At 44.6% G+C, this 22857-nt stretch overlaps 1 protein-coding gene across 1 annotated transcript; it reads left to right on the top strand.

Annotated features, from left to right (window-relative positions):
- The first annotated feature begins 138 nt into the window (after window positions 1–138).
- hnrnpua (heterogeneous nuclear ribonucleoprotein Ua) lies at window positions 139–16405 on the top strand. Its single transcript, XM_046307655.1, is given in 16 exon segments — window positions 139–783; window positions 1710–1824; window positions 9079–9152; window positions 10064–10203; window positions 10473–10572; window positions 10685–10797; window positions 10937–11200; window positions 11338–11457; window positions 13776–13904; window positions 14146–14314; window positions 14488–14717; window positions 14719–14770; window positions 14875–15043; window positions 15045–15138; window positions 15344–15442; window positions 15562–16405. Coding segments are annotated over 16 exon segments (2385 nt in total). The 5' UTR covers window positions 139–317; the 3' UTR covers window positions 15613–16405.
- The last annotated feature ends 6452 nt before the right edge of the window (window positions 16406–22857 follow it).

The raw sequence follows: 22857 nt of genomic DNA, 5'->3' as shown, positions 1-22857 counted from the left end.
ATTGTATGGATGCACGGCTGTTATGTGGTAGGAGACAAAAGGAAAAAATCTGACTGGTTTATTCGTGTCATTACGGTAGGGCTATATTACTGCCCTTGGCACGCTCTCATCAGCAGCACAGATGTCAGTAGTGGGACGTGCTTAGAAAGGGTGCGGGTTTGGCGCAGTGGAAATTATAGGCGACTGCTATCACCAAGTCGGCCATCTGTGCGCTGGGCTTTTATCTTCGTGTTTCGAATTTTAAAAACACAGTCGACAATTGGGATTTTTATCGAATTGTATAGATATTTTGTTTTAATTATTTAATAGATAGCACAATGAGCTCTATCAACGTGAATAAGTTAAAGGTAAACGAGTTGAAGGACGAGTTGAAGAAGAGGCAGCTGTCGGACAAGGGGCTGAAGGCGGATCTTATGGACCGGCTGCAGGCCGCGCTGAATGAAGAGGCTCTAGCCAGAGGAGCTGAGATCGGGGAGAACGGCGGCCAAGGCGAAGGAGCTGTCGGCCTGAATGACATGGGCGAGGAGGACTTGGATGAAGACCTAGTTGAGGAGAGGATGGAGGCGGGCGGAGTAGAGGATGAAGATAGGTGCGAAGGGAAAGCAGAGAAAGAATGCGCCAATATCGACGATGATATGGGGGAAGAGGAGGATGCGGGAGTAGATATGGATAAATCCGACGAGGATGAAGATGCTCTACTGAAAGAAGAAGAGGATGATGATGATGAGGAGATGGATAAATTCGATGATGATGATGCTGCACTGGGGACTCTCGAGAGAGAGGGTAAGCGATGCAAGCCAGCTAATCGACCCTGCTGCTAAGCAGCGGCGAGAGTTCACGTCTTGCATGACAGTTCAGAATCAAAGATAGGTCAACTGGTTCGCCTGCTAAGCTTGCCAGCTATGTCGGAACTTCTGCCAGGATCCATGTAGCTAGCTAATTGTAGACAATAGGCTTTTGTACGGCTGCACTTGACAGGTGTATGTTTTTACGCAATGGTTTTGTGTTCCGGATTTGCATTTCTTCAAGCGACAGACAAAGATGCGCCGGTGTGCAGATGGTCGTTGGCTAGCTAGCTACCATTAGCTGCTAAAGTGCAAAACAGTGGCTCCTACTGGCGAGAGAGAACGCAGCAGGCTGACTATCTTTTCCCGTGAGACGGTTTGTTATTCCATAGGTATAAATACGTCTATGCGCATAGCTTAGATTTATAACGTTGGTTTTAGGAAATGTGAAGTTATCTAGCTAGCTACCAGTCGTAATCTAGCTTTATTTTTTATATATTTTGTATTTTTTTATTAACATTTTATCAACACGGTAAATACTAAGTTAATATTTGGTCAAGGCTGTCATGGCTGTAGAAACTGAAAATGTGTGATATTTCACACACATCAATATCCATTTATATTGGGGGGAGGGGGGGGGGGGGGTACGAACTGGTATTAAAGACGGGGGGTACCAACTGGTATTATTGCTCTTGATGGGCCCTTGTTATTCATGGCTCCAGATCACCATATCTTTAATTATTTTCAGATCTCCTCTTCCCTTTGTAGTCCATACATTGCAACTCATGTAGATACCTGACAAATCAAAACACCTAACTAGCCACCTAGCTGAACTGTGTGGACCATCATGTAACACCTGGGTCCTACACTTGGGGGGGCGGGACGCACCTCAATACCTGCTTTGTTATTGTTTTATTTCCAAAGGGGATGCGGACAAAGACACGAGCGCTGAGCAGAAGAATAAGAAGGGCGTTAAGAGACGCCGGGAGGAACATGGAAGGGGCTACTTTGAGTTTATTGAAGAAAGCAAGTACAGCCGGTAAGGATGGTGCAGTAGCCGGGTTAACCCTCGGTTAGCTCCGAGTCACCCTGGCCTGCACAACTCCCAGCTCTCTGCCTTATCGAACTGCTGTGTTGACATTAACAGCCAACACAGTCCTTAATGCTACCACTGACCCCTGCTGCTAAGAAACATATTTTTTTCCATTTACCTCTACATGGGTATTACCTTACCTGTTATTACTGAATACAGGGTTGACAATATGCATGCAAAGCCCAACTGTAGTGTAGATAAGGGTGGTTGGTGCTATAGCTAGTCTGTGATAGGAATGGTTATGCCGTGGTCTGCAGGGATGCTATATTGAATGGGAAGGTCTGGATGCCGCTGGGAGGGTGCCTGACCCACACACTGTGGGACAAAAGAGAGGCGCGGTGGGACAAAGAAGGTGGGGGGGGGGGTGTCTGTAGAAGAAGTGCACCAATTAAGTATCTGTCTGTCTCTCTGTCGGTCCAGTTGTGTTGAACTTGGACAACTTTTATATGCTTTCTTTTTTCCCAATGGTAGGATGCAATAAAAGTGTGAATGAGTGTGAATGAGTGTGAATGAGTGTGAATGAGCGAGAGTGATTGATTATTGGCCTCTAATATTGATTAAATTCTCTCCTTACTACAGGCCATTGTCTTTGATACATGTGTTATAAACAGCTTCACTGGTTAGCAGATATACAGCTATTCTGTAGCTCAACAAATCTAATGTCAGTGTTTTTAGAACTTAATTTTAAACCTATATGAGTCAGCATTTTTGAAAAATAACTCTATCACGCAGCTTTTCTAATGGCAAACAGAGCTAAATAACTTGACAGTTTTCTAGAGTGGGCATCCTCGTCTAAAGTATAGGATTGTGTGTACGTTCTGTTGTTCTTGTGATGAGGTATGATCTTCCAACAACTTTCTGTCACTTATATATCCTCACCAGAGAAGAAATGCATATCCACTGATACATTGACATTGGTGAACTTTAGATGACGTTCCTGACTAATTGGTTTTATCACGCCCTGCAGTTTCAGACTGAAGAATGTTACAACTTTAACTCCATTGTTGATAAATCCTGCCAGAACTGGTCAAAATGTAGCCTAGTGCAGTCTTTCCCCTAGAGTAGTCTCTAGTTGAGACTCAAAGGCCCCGAAAGCAACATTTGATAGATTATAGAGTGGTTTGATTTATTAGGATCCCCATTAGCCGACGCCAATAGCAACAGCTAGTCTTACTGGGGTCCAACAAATAACAAAAAAGACATTACAGACAGAAGACAATTTGGAATATCCCAACACGTTTCTTATAAAAACAAGAGGTGTTGCAGTCAGTCTTTCCTCAACTCTTAGGCAAGAGAGACTGGCATGCACAGTATTAATATTAGCCCTCTGATTACAATGAAGAGCAAGACGTGTCACTCTTTCTAGGCCAGCTGCAGCTTAACTAGGTCTTTCTTTGCAGCACTTGACCATATGACTGGACAATAATCGTAGCTGTTTACATACCACCACAGTCAGAGGCTGGCACTAAGACCGCATTGAATGAGCTGTATTCTGCCATAAGCAAACAAGAAAACGCTCACCCCGAGGCGGCGCTCCTAGTAGCCGGGGATTTTAATGCAGGGAAACTTAAATTAGTTTTACCTCATTTCTATCAGCATGTTAAATGTGCAACCAGAGGAAAAAAAACTCTGGACCACCTTTACTCCACACACAGAGATGTATATAAAGCTCTCCCTCACCCTCCATTTGGAATATCTGACCATAATTCTATCCTCCAGATTCCTGCGTACAAGCAAAAATGAAAGCAGGAAGCACCAGTGACTAGATCAATAAAAAAGTGGTCAGATTAAACAGATGCTAGACTGGAATATGTTCCGGGATTCCTCCGATGGCATTGAAGAGTACACCACATCAGTCATTGGCTTCATCAATAAGTGCATCGATGACGTCGACCCCACAGTGACTGTACATACATACCCCAACCAGAAGCCATGGATTACAGGCAACAGCCGCACTGAGCTCAAAGCTGATGCTTTCAAGGAGCGGGACTTTAACCCGGAAGCTTATAAGAAATCCCGCTTTGCCTTCAGACAAACCATCAAACAGGAGAAGCATCAATACGGGACAAAGATCGAATTGTACTACACCTGCTCTGACACTTGTCGGATGTGACAGGGCTTGCAAACCATTACAGACTACAAAGGGAAGCACAGCCGAGAGCTGCCCAGTGACACGAGCCTATCAAATGAGCTAAACTACTTCTATGCTCGCTTCGAGGCAAATAACACTGAAACATGCATGAGAGCACCAGCTGTTCCGGAAGACTGTGTGATCACGCTCTCCGTAGCTGATGTGAGTAAGACCTTTAAACAGGTCAACATTCACAAGGCCGCAGGGCCAGACGGATTACCAGGACGTGGCTCACATCAACACCATTATCCCAGAAACCCTAGACCCACTCCAATTTGCATACCGCCCCTACAGATCCACAGATGATGCAATCTCTATTGCACTCCACACTGCCCTTTCCCACCTGGACAAAAGGAACACCTACGTGAGAATGCTATTCATTGACTACAGCTCAGCGCTCAACACCATATTGCCCTCAAAGCTTATCAATAAGCTAAGGTCCCTGGGACTAAACACCTCCCTCTCCAACTGGATCCTGGACTTCATGATGTGCCGCCCCCAGGTGGTAAGGGTAGGTAACAACACATCCGCCACGCTGATCCACAACACAGGGGCCCCTCACGGGGGTGCATACTCACTCCCCTCCTGTACTCCCTGTTCACTCATGACTGCATGGCCAGGCACGACTCCAACTCCATCATTAAGTTTGCCGATGACACAACAGTGGTAGGACTAATCACCGACAACGACGAGGCATGGCCTCACCTGGCTGTGTGGTGCCAAGCAGAGACCTGGCCGTGTGGTGCCAGGACAACAACCTCTCCCTCAACGTGATCAAGACAAAGGAGATGATTGTGGACTACAGGAAAAAGAGTACGCCCCCATTCTCATCGACGGGGCTGCAGGGGAGCAGGTTGAGAGCTTCAAGTACCTTGGTGTCCACATCACAAACAAAGTAACATGGTCCAAGCACACCAAGACAGTCGTGAAGAGGGCACGACAAAACCTATTCCCCCTCAGGAGACTGAAAAGATTTGGCATGGGTCCTCAGATCCTCAAAAGGTTCTACAGCTGCACCATCGAGAGCATCCTGACTGGTTGCATCACTGCCTGGTATGGAAACTGCTCGGCCTCCGACCGCAAGACGCTACAGAGGGTAGTGCGAACGGACCAGTACATCACTGGGGCCAAGCTTCCTGCCATCCAGGACCTCTATACCAGGCGGTGTCAGAGAAAGGCCCTAAAAATTGTCAAAGACTCCAGCTACCCTAGTCATAGACTGTTCTCTCTGCTACCGCACGGCAAGCGGTACCGGAGCGCCAAGTCTAGGTCCAAGAGGCTTCAAAACAGCTTCTACCCCCAAGCCATAAGACTCCTGAACACCTAATCAAATGGCTACACAAACTATTTGCACCCCCCCTCTCTTTTACACCACTGCTACTCTCTGTTGTTGTCATCTATGCATAGTCACTTTAATAACTCTACCTACATGTGCATAATACCTCAACTAACCGGTGCCCCCGCACATTGACTCTGTACCAGTACCCCCCCTGCATATTGTCTCACTATTGGTATTTTACTGCTGCTCTTTAATGTTACTTTTATTTCTTATTCTTATCCATATTTTGTAAACTGCATTGTTGGTTAGGGGCTCGTAAGTAAGCATTTCACTGTAAGGTCTACACCTGTTGTATTCAGCGCATGTTGTAATGAACACGAGGGGAGACAGAGAGCTGGTTTCAAGCGCAGGGCGCAGCAGGTGTTTAATGCAAAGGACCAGAGGAGGAGGCAGGTAGCTGGGTCCAGGGGCAGGCAGAAGGTCATACACAGGAGCAGGCAGGTAGCTGGGTCCAGGGGCAGGCAGAAGGTCATACACAGGAGGAGGCAGGTAGCTGGGTCCAGGGGCAGGCAGAAGGTCAAACACAGGGGCCAAAAGGGCAACAGTACAGGCAGGGAAAAGGATAGTATGGTAGTCCGGGAGATCAGGCAATAGGTAGATAACAGGAAATCCAATAGGCTGAAGTACAGGTAGGGAATAGGCAAAAGGCGTCGTTAGTGAGGCAGGCAAAAACTATCATATACGGGAGGCGTAAATTGTGGGGAAAACAGAGCTCCGAAAGCCATGCGTCACACAACAAACAATACCTCACAGTGATGGGGTGCAAAGAACTGAACTAAATAGTGTGTGATAATGACATACAGGTGTGTGAACAGGTGATTAGAATTCAGGTGATTGGAATCTGGAGAGTGAGCTGCGTTCAGGGGATCTAGGTGTTTGAGGGTGTGAGTTGGAAGCAGATGTTACACATGAGACTAATAATATTTGATTTGATAATCATGATAAGCTAAAACTAGAGCTTGCAGGACGTGCTTTGTCGAGTGTGGTGTCAAAAAAGCAAATCATCTGTTTATTACGGACAGCACTCTCCCCATCTTTACAATCATTGAATCTATATGTTTTGAGCATGACTGTTTACAATCTAAGGTAACACCAAGTAATTTAGTCTCCTCAACTTGTTCAACAGCCACACCATTCATTACCAGATTCAGCTGCGGTCTAGAACTTAGGGAATGATTTGTACCAAATGCAATGCTCTTAATTTATGAGATGTTCAGGACCATTGTATTACTGGTCACCCATTCCCAAACAGACTACCACTCTTTGTTAAGGGTTTCAGTGACCTCATTAGCTGTGGTTGCTGATGCATATATGGTTGAATCATCAGCACATGGACACACATGCTTTGTTTAATGCCAGTGGCAGGCTATTGGTAAAAATAGAAAAGAGTAGAGGGCCTAGAGAGCTGCCCTGCAGTACACCACACTCTACATGTTTGACATTAGAGAAGCTTCCATTAGGAATACCCTATTAAATAGAGTTATATTAGATTTGATAGCTCTGAATCCACTATATGGCAGAGATTGGAAAGCCATAACACATACAGTGGGGAGAACAAATATTTGATACACTGCCGATTTTGCAGGTTTTCCTACTTACAAAGCATGTCGAGGTCTGTAATTTTTTATCAGAGGTACACTTCAGCTGTGAGAGACGGAATCTAAAACAAAAATCCAAAAAATCACATTGTATGATTTTTAAGTAATTGATTTGCATTTTATTGTATGACATAAGTATTTGATACATCAGAAAAGCAGAACTTAATATTTGGCACAGAAACCTTTGTTTGCAATTACAGATCATACGTTTCCTGTAGTTCTTGACCAGGTTTGCACACACTGCAGTAGGGATTTTGGCCCACTCCTCCATACAGACCTTCTCCAGATCCTTCAGGTTTCGGTGCTGTCGCTGGGCAATACGGACTTTCAGCTCCCTCCAAAGATTTTCTATTGGGTTCAGGTCTGGAGACTAGCTAGGCCACTCCAGGACCTTGAGAGGCTTCTTATGGAGCCACTCCTTAGTTGCCCTGGCTGTGTGTTTCAGGTCGTTGTCATGCTGGAAGACCCAGCCACGACCCATTTTCAATGCTCTTACTGAGGGAAGGAAGTTGTTGGCCAAGATCTCGCGATACATGGCCCCATCCATCCTCCCCTCAATAAGATGCAGTCGTCCTGTCCCCTTTGCAGAAAAGCCTCCCCAAAGAATGATGTTTCCACCTCCATGCTTCACGGTTGAGATGGTGTTCTTGGAGTTGTACTTATCCTTCTTCTTCCTCCAAACACGGCGAGTGGAGTTTAGACCAAAAAGCTCTATTTTTGTCTCATCAGACCACATGACCTTCTCCCATTCCTCCTCTGGATTATCCAGATGGTCATTGGCAAACTTCAGACGGGCCTGGACATGCGCTGGCTTGAGCAGGGGGACCTTGTGTGCGCTGCAGGATTTTAATCCATGACTGCGTAGTGTGTTACTAATGGTTTTCCTTGAGACTGTGGTCCCAGCTCTCTTCAGGTCATTGACCGCATCCTGCCGTGTAGTTCTGGGCTGATCCTTCACCTTCCTCATGATCATTGATGCCCCACGAGGTGAGATCTTGCATGGAGCTCCAGACCGAGGGTGATTGACCGTCATCTTGAACTTCTTCCATTTTCTAATAATTGCGCCAACAGTTGCCTTCTCACCAAGCTGCTTGCCTATTGTCCCTATAGCCCATAGCCCATCCCAATTTTAACCCTGATGTCCTTACACAGCTCTCTGGTCTTGGCCATTGTGGAGAGGTTGGAGTCTGTTTGATTGAGTGTGTGGACAGGTGTCTTTTATACTAACATGACTGTGAGAGCCGGAATTCTTACTGGTTGGTAGGTGATCAAATACTTATGTCATGCAATAGAATGCAAATTAATTACTTAAAAATCATACAAAGTGATTTTCTGGATTTTTGTTTTAGATTCTGTCTCTCACAGTTGAAGTGTACCTATGATAAAAATTACAGACCTCTACATGCTTTGTAAGTAGGAAAACCTGCAAAATCCGCAGTGTATCAAGTACTTGTTCTCCCCACTGTATGTTTTCTCAACAACAATAATATCAAAGGCTGCACTGAAAGTACAGTACAGCTCCCACAATCTTCTTATCAATTTCTTTCAACCAATCATCAGTCATTTGTGCCAGTTCAGTACATGTTGAGTGCCCTTCTCTATAAACATGCTGAAAGTCTGATGTTAATTTGTTTACAGTGAAATAGCATTGTATTTGTTAAAACACAATTTTTTCCAGCAGTTTGCTAAGAGCTGGCATTAAGCTGATAGGTCTGCTGTTGAACCAGTAAAGGCCGCTTTACCACTCTTGGGTAGTGGAATGACTTTGGCTCCCATCCAGGCCTGAGGACAAAGACTTTCCTCTCGGCTCAGATTAAAGATATGACAGATAGGAGTGGCTATAGAGTCAGCTACCATCCTCAGTAGCTTTCCATCTAAGTTGTCAATACCAGGAGGTTTGTCATTATTGATCGATAACAATCATGTTTTTAATCACCTCTCCCACACTAATTTTACAAAATTCAAACTTGCTATGCTTTTCTTTCATTATCAGTTTTTTTTATACATGAGTAAAATGGCTCACTGTTCGTTGTTGTCATTTCCTGTCTAAGTTTTCCCACTTGAGTGAGAGACATGTCCCTCCGGTGTCCTCCCTGGGCTGACCCTTCACCCCTTCATCTTCTCTCTTCCAGAGCCAAGTCCCCCCAGCCCCCACTGGAGGAAGAGGACGAGGAGTTTGACGACAGCACTGTCTGCCTGGACACCTGTGAGTACACACACACACACCACCTGACCACCTGTGAGTACACACACACACCTGACCACATGTGAGTACACACACACAGACCTGTCCACATGTGAGTACACACACACACACACCTGACCACATGTGAGTACACACACAGACCTGTCCACATGTGAGTACACACCTGTCCACATGTGAGTACACACCTGACCACGTGTGAGTACACACCTGACCACGTGTGAGTACACACCTGTCCACATGTGAGTACACACCTGACCACATGTGAGTACACACCTGACCACGTGTGAGTACACACCTGTCCACATGTGAGTACACACCTGACCACATGTGAGTACACACACACAGACCTGACCACATGTGAGTACACACACATACCTGTCCACATGGGAGTACACACACACAGACCTGACCACATGTGAGTACATACACACAGACCTGACCACATGTGAGTACATACACACAGACCTGACCACTGGATAGTTGGGGCGGCAGGGCAGCCTAGTGGTTAGAGCGTTGGACTAGTATCCGGAAGGTTGCAAGTTCAAATCCCAGAGCTGACAAGGTACAAAATCTGTCATTCTGCCCCTGAACAGGCAGTTAACCCACTGTTCTTAGGCTGTCATTGAAAATAGGAATTTGTTCTTAACTTACTTGCCTTGTAAAATAAAATAAATAGCTGTGGGTAGAATTTGTACAATTATTGAATAACACCTGCAGCAGTGCACATTTTTTTACTTGAACTGTGAAGTTCACAATAGTGTGTGTGTGTGTGTGTGTGTGTGTGTGTGTGTGTGTGTGTGTGTGTGTGTGTGTGTGTGTGTGTGTGTGTGTGTGTGTGTGTGTGTGTGTGTGTGTGTGTGTGTGTGTGTGTGTGTGTGTGTGTGTGTGTGTGTGTGTGTGTGTGACCACAGATAACAGTGACCTGCACTTCAAGGTGTCCCGGGACCGTTACAGCGCGTCATCCCTTACCATGGAGAGCTTTGCCTACCTGTGGGCTGGAGGCAGGGCTTCCTACGGAGTAGCTCAGGGCAAGGCCTGCTTTGAGATGAAGGTGAGGAGAGATATCACCATCAACAACACACACACACACACACACACACACACACGTGGTCAATCAATCTATCAAGTTTATCTATATAAACTTATATTATTATCTTATAAATCCCTTTTTACATCAGCAGTTGTCACAAAGTGCTTTACAGATATTCAGCCAAAAACCACTGATGATGATGATGATGGTCTGAAAAGAACATCATGACAAACACACAAGCACACACACACAAACACACACACACCTCACCCTCTGTGTGTTCTCCCCAGATCATTGAGAAGATCCCAGTGAAACATATCTCCAGTAAAGGCATGGATATCCATGAGGTTCTGGTGGGCTGGTCACTAGCCAATGGAACACTGTTACTGGGTGAGTGAACAATTAGACCAACCAATATATTCAGTGGACTCCTGATATATGCTCAGGGAAACCCCTGGTGTGTTGTGCTGTTGTATGGTAACTCCTTGTCTGACGTGCTCAGGAGAAGAGGAACACTCGTATGCCTTCTCTGCCAAAGGGAAGAAAACCACCAACTGTGTCACAGAAGACTTCGGAGAGTGCTTCGACGAAAACGATGTCGTCGGATGCCTAATCGTAAGATATTTTAATGATCCCTTTGTCACATTTCGCTCAAAGAGCTAAGCTTTAGCCAGTTAAAAAATGAACATCAGTTTACAGATTAAACTGCTGCTGCTTTTTCCACTGATGATGATGTTCGTCCTCTCTCCTGCAGAACTTTGAAGGCTCGGAGGTGGAGCTATCGTTCAGTAAGAACGATCAGGACCTAGGCGTGGCCTTCAAAGTTGACAAGGCATCTTTGGACGGACGGCCCCTGTTCCCTCACGTCCTCTGTCACAACTGTGCTGTAGAGTTCAACTTCGGCCAGAGGGAGGCACCACTGTTCGTCCCACCGGCCGACTACAGCTTCCTACAGCAGGTCCCTGTGAGCAAGAGGGTCCGAGGCCCCAAAGGGCCCGACACCAAGGATGACTGTGAGGTGAGTGAGTGTGTGCTGGTTTTCATGTTGTTGAATGCCCATGTGGTATTTTCATCATTTACATTTCCAAGTCTGTATCCCACATTTGACAACACATTACTTTGCAGCCATGATTAAAATGTCTCTTACTCTCCCAGGTGATCGTGATGGTAGGCCTGCCTGGCGCTGGGAAGACGGCGTGGGTAACCAAGCACACTCAGGAGCACCCTGGGAAATACAACATCCTGGGAACCAACACCATCCTGGAGAAAATGATGGTGAGTGATGCTGAAAGGGACAGGACAGTTCTACAGTTCAGCTTAAAGAGACAGGACAGTTCTACAGTTCAGTTTAAAGGGACAGGACAGTTCTACAGTTTAGCTGAAAGAGACAGGACAGTTCTACAGTTCAGCTTAAAGAGACAGGACAGTTCTACAGTTCAGTTTAAAGGGACAGGACAGTTCTACAGTTTAGCTGAAAGAGACAGGACAGTTCTACAGCTCAGCTTAAAGGGACAGGACAGTTCTATAGTTCAACAGTTCAGCTTAAAGGGACAGGACAGTTCTACAGTTCAACAGTTCAGCTTAAAGGGACAGGACAGTTCACCTTAAAAAGACACCTCACCTTAAAGAGGCATTTCAGCTGAAAGGGACAGCTCACCTTAAAGGGACAGCTCACCTTAAAGGGACAGCTCACCTTAAAGAGGCAGTTCAGCTGAAAGGGACAGCTCACCTTAAAGGGACAGCTCACTTTAAAGGGACAGTTCACCTTAAAGGGACAGGACAGTTCACCTTAAAGGGTCAGTTCAGCTAAAGGGACAGGACAGTTCACCTTAAAGGGTCAGTTGAAAGGGACAGCTGAAAGGGACAGCTCACCTTAAAGAGACAGTTCACCTTAAAGAGGCAGTTCAGCTGAAAGGGACAGATCACCTTAAAGAGACAGTTCACCTTAAAGAGACAGTTCACCTTAAAGGGACAGGACAGTTCACCTTAAAGGGTCAGTTCAGCTGAAAGGGACAGCTCACCTTAAAGAGACAGTTCACCTTAAAGAGGCAGTTCAGCTGAAAGGGACAGATCACCTTAAAGGGACAGCTCACCTTAAAGAGACAGTTCACCTTAAAGAGGCAGTTCAGCTGAAAGGGACAGATCACCTTAAAAGGACAGTTCACCTTAAAGGATCAGTTCAAGTTGGAGGGACAGTTCACCTTAAGGGACAGCTCACCTTAAAGGGTCAGTTCACCTTGAAGGGTCAGTTCAGCTGAAAGGGACAGGACAGTTCACCTTAAAGGGTCAGTTCACCTTAAAGGGACAGTTCACCTTAAAGGGACAGGACAGTTCACCTTAAAGGGTCAGTTCAGCTGAAAGGGACAGCTCACCTTAAAGAGACAGTTCACCTTAAAGAGGCAGTTCAGCTGAAAGGAACAGCTCACCTTAAAGAGACAGTTCACCTTAAAGAGGCAGTTCAGCTGAAAGGGACAGATCACCTTAAAAGGACAGTTCACCTTAAAGGATCAGTTCAAGTTGGAGGGACAGTTCACCTTAAAGGGTCAGTTCAGGTTGGAGGGACAGCTCACCTTAAAGGGTCAGTTCACCTTGAAGGGTCAGTTCAGCTGAAAGGGACAGTTCACCTTAAAGGGTCAGTTCAGGTTGGAGGGACAGCTCACCTTAAAGGGTCAGTTCAGCTGAAAAGGTCAGTTCACCTTACAGGGTCAGTTCAGGTTGGAGGGACAGTTCACCTTAAAGGGTCAGTTCACCTTAAAGGGTCAGTTCAGGTTGGAGGGACAGCTCACCTTAAAGGGTCAGTTCAGGTTGGAGGGACAGCTCACCTTGAAGGGTCAGTTCACCTTAAAGGGTCAGTTCACCTTAAAGGGTCAGTTCAGGTTGGAGGGACAGCTCACCTTAAAGGGTCAGCTCACCTTAAAGGGTCAGTTCAGGTTGGAGGGACAGCTCACCTTGAAGGGTCAGTTCACCTTAAAGGGTCAGTTCACCTTAAAGGGTCAGTTCAGGTTGGAGGGACAGCTCACCTTAAAGGGTCAGTTCACCTTAAAGGGTCAGTTCACCTTAAAGGGTCAGTTCAGGTTGGAGGGACAGCTCACCTTAAAGGGTCAGTTCACCTTAAAGGGACAGTTCACCTTAAAGGGTCAGTTCACCTTAAAGGGTCAGTTCAGGTTGGAGGGACAGCTCACCTTAAAGGGTCAGTTCACCTTAAAGGGTAAGTTCAGGTTGGAAGGACAGCTCACCTTAAAGGGTCAGTTCACCTTAAAGGGTCAGTTCACCTTAAAGGGTCAGTTCACCTTAAAGGGTCAGTTCACCTTAAAGGGTCAGTTCACCTTAAAGGGTAAGTTCAGGTTGGAAGGACAGCTCACCTTAAAGGGTCAGTTCACCTTAAAGGGTCAGTTCAGGTTGGAGGGACAGTTCACCTTAAAGGGTCAGTTCAGGTTGGAGGGACAGCTCACCTTAAAGGGTCAGTTCAGGTTGGAGGGACAGCTCACCTTAAAGGGACAGTTCACCTTAAAGGGTCAGTTCAGGTTGAAGGGACAGTTCACCCCAAAGTCAGATGACTCCATACCTCAGAATTCTTTATTCTCCTTTGCCAGATCGCCAGTCTGAAACGCCAAATGAAGGATGTCACCAAACTCACCGCCATCTCCCAGCGTGCACCTCTTTTCCTGGGAAAATTCATTGAGATTGCTGCACGCAAAAAACGCAACTACATCCTTGACCAGGTAACCATGGTTACCCAAATTGAAGCTTTTGCTTTTATGTATCGGTTCAATTGTCGTTATTTTTGAATATTTAGATGCCTTGTGAACAAACAACATTAGATTAAGTCACCATCATGAGAAACAAATACTACTTGGTTGTATGGCAGTGTGAGAATGGAATGATTTCAGTAGGTGTATGGTTGGATATGACTTTAACCCTGGTACCTCTCTCTCTTTCTCTCTCTCTCTCTCTCTCTGTCAGACCAATGTGTCGGCCCCGGCCCAGAGGAGGAAGATGTGTCTGTTTGCAGGCTTCCAGAGAAAGGCCGTGGTGGTGTGTCCTACTGACGACGACTACAAGCAGAGGACACAGAAGAAAGCCGAGACGGATGGTAAAGACGTCCCCGAGCACGCCGTACTCAAGATGAAAGGTGAGCTACAACAACCTAGAATACCTGACAAACATAACACCTGTTACCTGTATCAATAACACATGAGAGCTTACATTACATTTGAGTCCTTTGGCAGACGCTTCTTTCCGGGCTGACTGACTGAGTTGTTAGGGGTTGATATATCTGGCTGTTTCCCTTCCGTCCTCCTGTAGGTATCTACACCCTGCCGGAGCCAGGGGATTGCTTTAGTGAGGTGAGCTTTGTGGAGCTGCAGAAGGACGAGGCCTCCAAGCTGCTGGACTTGTACAAGGAGGAGAGTCGCTCCGCCCTGCCCCCAGAGAAGAAGGCCAACCAGGGGGGCACGCCACCCAAGAGAGGGGGCAACCACCGCAGCCGTGGGGGCAGAGGGCAGGGGCAGTGGGGAGGTGGTCAGGGGCAGAGGGGGGGGCAGAGGAGGCTTCCAGATCAGAGGCAACTTCAGGGGAGGTGAGCAATGTGTATTTGACTCTGTAAATAACTCTAATACTTGAGGTGTATGTTTGTGTACTTGGTATGTACAATAAATATTGATCTGTGTGTTTGTCTCTGCCCAGGCCCAGGACCTCGTGGTGGATTCAGTCGTCCCCCCAGAGGTTTCCTCCCTCCTCCGGCCTTCCGAGGGGGCTTCTCCAACCGGGGCAACTTCAACAGGGGGAGCGGGGGCATGCCCAGCAGAGGGGGTGCACCCAGGGGGGGTCCTGGAAGGGGCAACATGAGGAACATGGGGGGGTAATAGGGGAGGCAATATGCACCGAGGCAGCATGACCCGCGGAGGAGGTGGAGGTGGAAGAGGACGTGGGGACAACAGGGGCAACTTCACACAGGTGGGTCACTAGTTACTATACCTGATAGTGTCCTTGACTAGGACTACACCGAGTCTGACTCTATCAGCTCGAGTGGATTGTTGGATTATTTCATTTCTATATAGTTTTCTGAATATAACAACAACATACAGTACATTTGTATAACCCACCAATTGGAGGTCAGCTGGCAGTCCCAGGTGTCTGATGGCTGTTGTGTTTTCCGCAGAAGTTCAGAGGCAGAGGAGGCAACAATCGCAGCTTCAACAAGAACAGCAACTTTGGCATGAACAAGGCCCAGGCCTTCAACCAGAGCTGGCAGCAGGGGGTATGTACTGCTCCTGATGTAGCTGGACGTAGCGCAGCACAGGCTGGGCAATGTTTGCACCTTAGGACCAATGGAATTGTTCAAAACTCTTACCTTTAACCTCTGTCTTCCATCTTTAGTTCTGGAACCAGAAGCCATGGAGCCAACAGTACCACCCAGGATACTACTGAGCATGTGCGGTAGAGAGACTGACTGACAGCACACAGACACACCCCCTCACTACAAACCCCGTCCCCCCCGGCGCATACGCGCCAACTCCCGTTGCGCTCCATTTTACCTTCTCCCCTCCTCCTTTTTCCTCTCCTCTTCCTTCGTTTTAGGAAGAAAGAGCATTCCACTGCTGAGATGGACTGCCGGTTCTGAGACAAAGACAACAAACGCTTTCTGGGCTCCTTTACTTTCTGCGTTTTGATTTTGTATATTTGTATTGCTTTTACGTTTCAGAGCCGGAGCTCTCAAGCGTTCGCCTTCAGAAACCTTGGCTTTCATCCAGCATGTGATGTCTCTTAAAAAACTTTTCAGGGTTCTGTGTTTTTATCTGTAAAGATGTACTTTTTACTACAACGATCATGATGATGATGATAGATATTTCTTTCCGATTTTTTGCTTTACATTATGTTGTTTTATGTTTTTAAGAATCAGGAGAGGCTAGCACTCACTTTAGACACATAGCATTTGTGAGGTGTCGTAATTCTAGTCCTGCTGCAAATACGTTTGTTTCTAGTAAGTAAAGTGAAGTTTAAGCTGTAATAAAAAATTATATGCTTAAAAATATATATATCAGTGTAATTTAACTAACAGACAGTCCACATAAACACAGGAATTGCTCTCGATGGTGCATCTTACTTGGTATGCGAATCCATATTTTTCAATATCAAAGGTGTTAGAAAAGCCTTTGATATGAGAAGCACCGTCTCAGATAGAGTAGCTGTCTTGTTAAAATTAATAAAATGTCTTGCTATATCCTGCATCAGTGGCTCATACATCCAATCTAAAGACCAAGGCCGTCCTTTATCTATCTTGAGTGGTCACTTACTCAGTACTCCGTACCAGAGCAGATGGGCCATTCCATGAGGCCTGGGGCGCGTTCAGTAGAGCACAACGTTATCTAACATTCAGATCAGGGATGGGCAATTGAAGGCCCTCGGACCAATTTCAAAATGTGGTTGTTTATTGTTTGTAATGTCAGTCACTGATAGTCACTCAATTAGCCCATGTCAGCTAAAATGTTTTAGATTGGTAAATTAGTCTAGCGGCCAGCTATCTAAAATGTAATCATGGTTGAATTACCTACCGGAGGGCCCCCATGGATTTTGTTAGTCTCACTCAGATATCAAATTAAAAACAGCTCATTTTCCTCTCCACCCCATGGCAAAATGAATAGAATGGAAGGAAATCAGTTATAAAATTGCAAAATGTTCTCTACACCCCATGGCTAAATGTGTAGAATGGCACGGAATTAGGATCACTCTGGGATAGAACTGTCCTGAATAGAGCTGACATGAATCCTTACACTACGTGTCCGAGAGGCAGGTTTGTTCTACTCAGTATTTTTTTTATATCCGATGGGGGTGGGGGTCACAAAAAAGCTGAACTCAGCATGAGGGGCCGCAGTTGCGCCACAGTTCCATTCAAGAAGTACAACAAAAACCACAGTTTTACATCAATGTGGTTCTCTCCAATAAACAGTTATTTGAAAAATGGGTTTTAAGTGCCAACCTTAAACATTTCACTTTTGGACTTACATGATCAACCTGGTCCTTAGCAGGTTTGTCTGAATGAACCCAGCTTAATGCACTTAAAGATACTACACAGCAATGTAAAAACATTACTGTGTAGAACAAGCCTACCTTTCAGACACTTAGTGTAAGGAATAATGTCCGCTCTATTCATGAGTTCTATCTGCAACGTTCAGTATATTGCATCCTCCTGAACATGACCCTGTTTTCAACACCTCTGATAATCTACTGTTAGCAATAGAACTAGGAGTCCTCCTCAACAACTCTGATAGCCTACTGTTAGCAGTAGAGCTAGGAGTCCTCCTCAACACCTCTGATAGCCTACTGTTAGCAGTAGAGCTAGGAGTCCTCCTCAACATCTCTGATAGCCTACTGTTAGCAGTAGAGCTAGGAGTCCTCCTCAACACCTCTGATAGCCTACTGTTAGCAATAGAACAAGGAGTCCTCCTCAACACCTCTGATAGCCTACTGTTAGCAGTAGAGCTAGGAGTGCTCAACATCTCTGATAGCCTACTGTTAGCAGTAGAGCTAGGAGTTCTCCTCAACATCTCTGATAGCCTACTGTTAGCAGTAGAGCTAGGAGTCCTCCTCAACACCTCTGATAGCCTACTGTTAGCAGTAGAGCTAGGAGTCCTCCTCAACATCTCTGATAGCCTACTGTTAGCAGTAGAGCTAGGAGTCCTCCTCACCACCACTGATAGTCTACTGTTAGCAGTAGAACTAGGAATTTGGTGCTAAAGGCTCAAATTCCTTTGGTAAGGCCTAGAAGGCCCCATATTAACAGTCCAACAAATAGACATGCTTTTATCCTACAGTACGATGCATTAAAGTGCTTAAGATTTCATAGTAATGTAATTTAAGTAACGATTTAAGGCCTTTAGTTGTTTATTGTAAATACTTTTAAAATTAATTTGATTGTAGAACTTTTATAAAAGGTAGTCCTTTTTTTGTAGATGCGGTCATTTTTGTTGGTTTTATTTTTTGAACTGTCAAGGTGCATACTTATCATTGACATTTGGAAATCAAATTGTCTTGAATCAGTGCTTTGTGTGAGTTCCACTGGAATATTTAAGCTGGGCTCATTCAGACAAAGCTGCTAAGGACCAGATTGATCATGTAAATCCAAGAGTGAAATGTTTCAATAGGGGAGCACCCTGTGTATGTTGTGTGTGTGTTTACTGTTTGTCTAATAATTGCATATTGGAGAGAACCACAATGGTATATCACTGTTGTTTTATTGTATTTATTGAATTGAACTGTAGATTAGGCCTAAATGTATTTTGGGACCAACACAGTGGAATAACCCTGACTTCTCAGAGAAGCATTTAAATCAGGCTGAAGTAAATGTTACTACTGTCTACTGTTTCAGCAGTCGTGTGATACATAGCCTAGAGTGGAGTTGTGTGTTGAAAGAGTTATTATTGTCAACTCTCATCTTTTTACTCGGTGTATAAGCAGTGTAAACTGACTGACAAAGGCTCATTATTGAAGGTGCCTTCAAAAGAAATTGTTACCCCTGGACTTATTCCACATTTTGTTGTGTTACCGCCTGAATTCAAAATGGATTCAATCATATTTTTAACTCACCCATCTACACACAATACCCCATAATGACCAAGTGAAAACAGGTTTTTATAAATGTTTGCAAATGTATTGCAAATTAAATACAGAAAAATCGCATTTAGATACAGTGGGGCAAAAAAGTATTTAGTCAGCCACCAATTGTGCAAGTTCTCCCACTTAAAAAGATGAGAGGCCTGTAATTTTCATCATAGGTACACTTCAACTATGACAGACAAAATGACAAAAAAAATCCAGAAAATCACATTGTAGGATTTTTAATTTATTTATTTGCAAATTATGGTGGAAAATAAGTATTTGGTTAATAACAAAAGTTTATCTCAATACTTTGTTATATACCCTTTGTTGGCAATGACGGAGGTCAAACGTTTTCTGTAAGTCTTCACAAGGTTTTCACACACTGTTGCTGGTATTTTGGCCCATTCCTCCAAGCAGATCTCCTTTAGAGCAGTGATGTTTAAGGACTGTTGCTGGGCAACACGGACTTTAAACACCCTCCAAAGATTTTCTATGGGGTTGAGATCTGGAGACTAGCTAGGCCACTCCAGGACCTTGAAATGCTTCTTACGAAGCCACTCCTTCGTTGCCCAGGCGGTGTGTTTGGGATCATTGTCATGCTGAAAGACTCAGCCACGTTTCATCTACAATGCCCTTGCTGATGGAAAGAGGTTTTCACTAAAAATCTCACAATACATGGCCCCATTCATTCTTTCCTTTACACGGATCAGTCGTCCTAGTCCCTTTGCAGAAAAACAGCCCCAAAGCATGATGTTTCCACCCCCATGCTTCACAGTAGGTATGGTGTTCTTTGGATGCAACTCAGCATTCTTTGTCCTCCAAACACGACGAGTTGAGTTTTCACCAACAAGTTATATTTTGTTTTCATCTGACCATATGACATTCTCCCAATCTTCTTCTGGATCATCTAAATGCTCTCTAGCAAACTTCAGATGGGCCTGGACATGTACTGGCTTAAGCAGGGGGACACGTCTGCCACTGCAGGATTTGAGTCCCTGGTGGCGTAGTCTGTTACTGATGGTAGGCTTTGTTACTTTGGTCCCAGCTCTCTGCAGGTTATTCACTAGGTCCCCCCGTGTGGTTCTGAGATTTTTGCTCAGCGTTCTTGTGATCATTTTGACCCCACGGGGTGAGATCTTGCATGGAGCCCCAGATCGAGGGAGATTATCAGTGGTCTTGTATGTCTTCTATTTCCTAATAATTGCTCCCACAGTTGATTTCTTCAAACCAAGCTGCTTACCTATTGCAGATTCAGTCTTCCCAGCCTGGTGCAGGTCTACAATTTTGTTTCTGGTGTCCTTTGACAGCTCTTTGGTCTTGGCCATAGTGGAGTTTGGAGTGTGACTGTTTGAGGTTGTGGACAGGTGTCTTTTATACTGATAACAAGTTCAAACAGGTGCCATTAATACAGGTAACGAGTGGAGGACAGATGAGCCTCTTAAAGAAGAAGTTACAGGTCTGTGAGAGCCAGAAATCTTGCTTGTTAATTTGCAAATAAATCCATTAAAAATCCTACAATGTGATTTTCTGGATTTCTTTTCCCTCATTTTGTCTATCATAGTTGAAGTGTACCTATGATGAAAATTATAGGCCTCTCATCTTTTTAAGTTGGAGAACTTGCACAACTGGTGGCTGAGTAAATACTTTTTTGCCCCATTGTAAGTATTCGCACCCCTGAGTTAATACTTTGTAGAAGTACCTTTGGCAGTGATTACAGCTGAGTCTTTCTAGGTAAGTCTCTAACGGCTTTCCACACCTGGTTGAGCAACATTTTTATTTATTTATTTTATGTAACCTTTATTTAACTAGGCAAGTCAGTTAAGAAGAAAATCTTATTTACAATGACGGCTTAGCCCCCCAGGCCAAACCCTAACCCGGACAACGCTGGGCCAATTGTGCGCCGCCCTATGGGACAGCCGATTGTGATACATCCTGGAATCAAACCAGGGTCTGTAGTGACGCCTCTAGCACTGAGATGCAGTGCCTTAAACCGCTGCGCCATTTGGGAGCCCCATTTTCCTGTTATTCTTTTCAAAATTCTTCAAGCTTCTTCAAGTGTCTAGTGGAAAGCAGTCTGAAGCAAGTTTTCCTCTAGGACTTTGTCTGTGCTTAGCTCCATTCTGTTTATTTTTTATCCTGAAAAACTCCCCAGTTCTTAATGATGACAAGCATACCTGTAACATGATGCAGCCACCACTAAGCTTAAAAATATGAAGAGCAGTAAACACTTTGTATTCAGGACAAATATAGGGAATTGCTTTTCCACATTTTTTCAGTATTACTTTAGTGCCTTGTTGCAAACAGGATGCATTTTTACATGTTTTATTCTGTACAGGCTTCCTTCTTTTCACGCTGTCAATTAGGTTAGTATTGTGGAGTAAGTACAATGTTGTTGGTCCATCCTCAGTTTTCTCTTATCACAGCCATTAAACTCTAACTGTTTTAAAGTCACCATTGTCCTCATGGTGAAATCCCTGATGTCCCCAATGTCTGCTTTTTTTCTTTTTTACCCTTCTACCAATAGGTGCCCTTCTTTGCGAGGCATTAGAAAACCTCCCTGGTCTTTGTGGTTGAATCTGTGTTTGAAATTCACTGCTCGACTGAGGGACAGATAATTGTATGTGTGGTGTACAGAGATGAGGTGGTCATTAAAAAATCACGTTAAACACTATTATTGCACACACAGTGAGTCCATGCAACTTATTATGTGACTTGTTAAGCAAATTTATACTCCTGAACTTACTTAGGCTTGCTATAACCAAGGGATTGAATACTAATTGACTCAAGACATTTCAACTTGAAATGTTTATGTAATTTGTAAACATTTTGAAAAACATAATTCCACTTTGACATTATGGGGTATTGTGTGTAGGCCTGTGAATACTTTGTTAAGGTACTGTAGTATAATGAACCTGGGGTGTATTCGATAGGAACCAAACAGAAGCAAACAGAACGAAACGGTGAGGGACTTACCGGAATATGTCCAATAGAAACTACAGTTTCCGTTGCAAACATTTTCCATTCGGGGTAAATGTTTTCCGTTTTCTGTTTCCAACTTCTGAATACACCCCTGGCCTGACATAACTATGGTGTGTTAGTGTGGCGTAATAGAGAGCAGAGGACCATGGATCCAGGCCAGCCCAACGTAGCTTGACTGTCATGTAAATATCTTCTATTTTTGCTTCCATAAGGCACTATTTTGTTCCCCTTGATTATTTATGAGTCATGTCTTTAACGTGTGTTTTAAAATGAGATGGACAACAGAATGGACTGTGGTCACCTTCTCAATCAAGTCTAATGCAAGGGCAACATGTCCCTTTTATGTTGTAAAATGTTTTTTTTCAACAAACAATTGAATTGTCCATGTCAAATTTTAGTTTTAGGTAGACTTTTATTAAAGATTACAATTAGAATGCTTAAGGGCAGCATGCTCTGTAAAACAGCAGGTGATTGTCTAAGTGCTAGTGGATGGACACATTTCAAGTATTTGACTTGTACTGTCTGAGGCAATGTTTAGCATTTTGTAACATGGACTAAAACCTGTTTTTTGTTTGTTTCTTTTTTATTCCTTGCTATGTTTTATATTTTGTTATGAGGGAAAAAAAATATTAAAATAAGATGGAAAAAAGCTGACCAAATACTTACTTTACTTACTTTATTCCTTTTCTCACATTTTGTGGAGGGAAAGTGATAGTGAAGCCCGTTTGAAAGGTATGAATAAAACAGCTCAAAACGTGTGTATGTGTGTTCCACCACTTAAGCAGAGTAGAACATAGGTTCCCAACCAGGGGTACTTGGCCTATCCACGGTGGGTACTTGAGAGGACTCATGAGGCCATAGGCTTACTGTCAAAATGTGCATGAGGTGGTACTTCATGCATGAGAGGGTACTCCAGGCAGAGCAAAATTCAGTTGGTGGTACAGTAAGCAAAAAAGGTTGCGAACCATTGGAGTAGAACACTATGTCTAGTAGAGTCACCGCAAGAGGGCGATACAACGTTGTGCGCACTTACCTGACCTCAGGTACCACTGATTCAACCAATGGACACAACGTTGTGCGCACTTACCTGACCTCAGG

Source organism: Oncorhynchus gorbuscha, linkage group LG17, assembly GCF_021184085.1.
Source record: "Oncorhynchus gorbuscha isolate QuinsamMale2020 ecotype Even-year linkage group LG17, OgorEven_v1.0, whole genome shotgun sequence".
In the NCBI taxonomy this organism is placed as follows: domain Eukaryota; kingdom Metazoa; phylum Chordata; class Actinopteri; order Salmoniformes; family Salmonidae; genus Oncorhynchus; species Oncorhynchus gorbuscha.
Note: the sequence above shows the minus strand (reverse complement) of the source record. Positions and strands in the feature narration are given on the sequence as shown.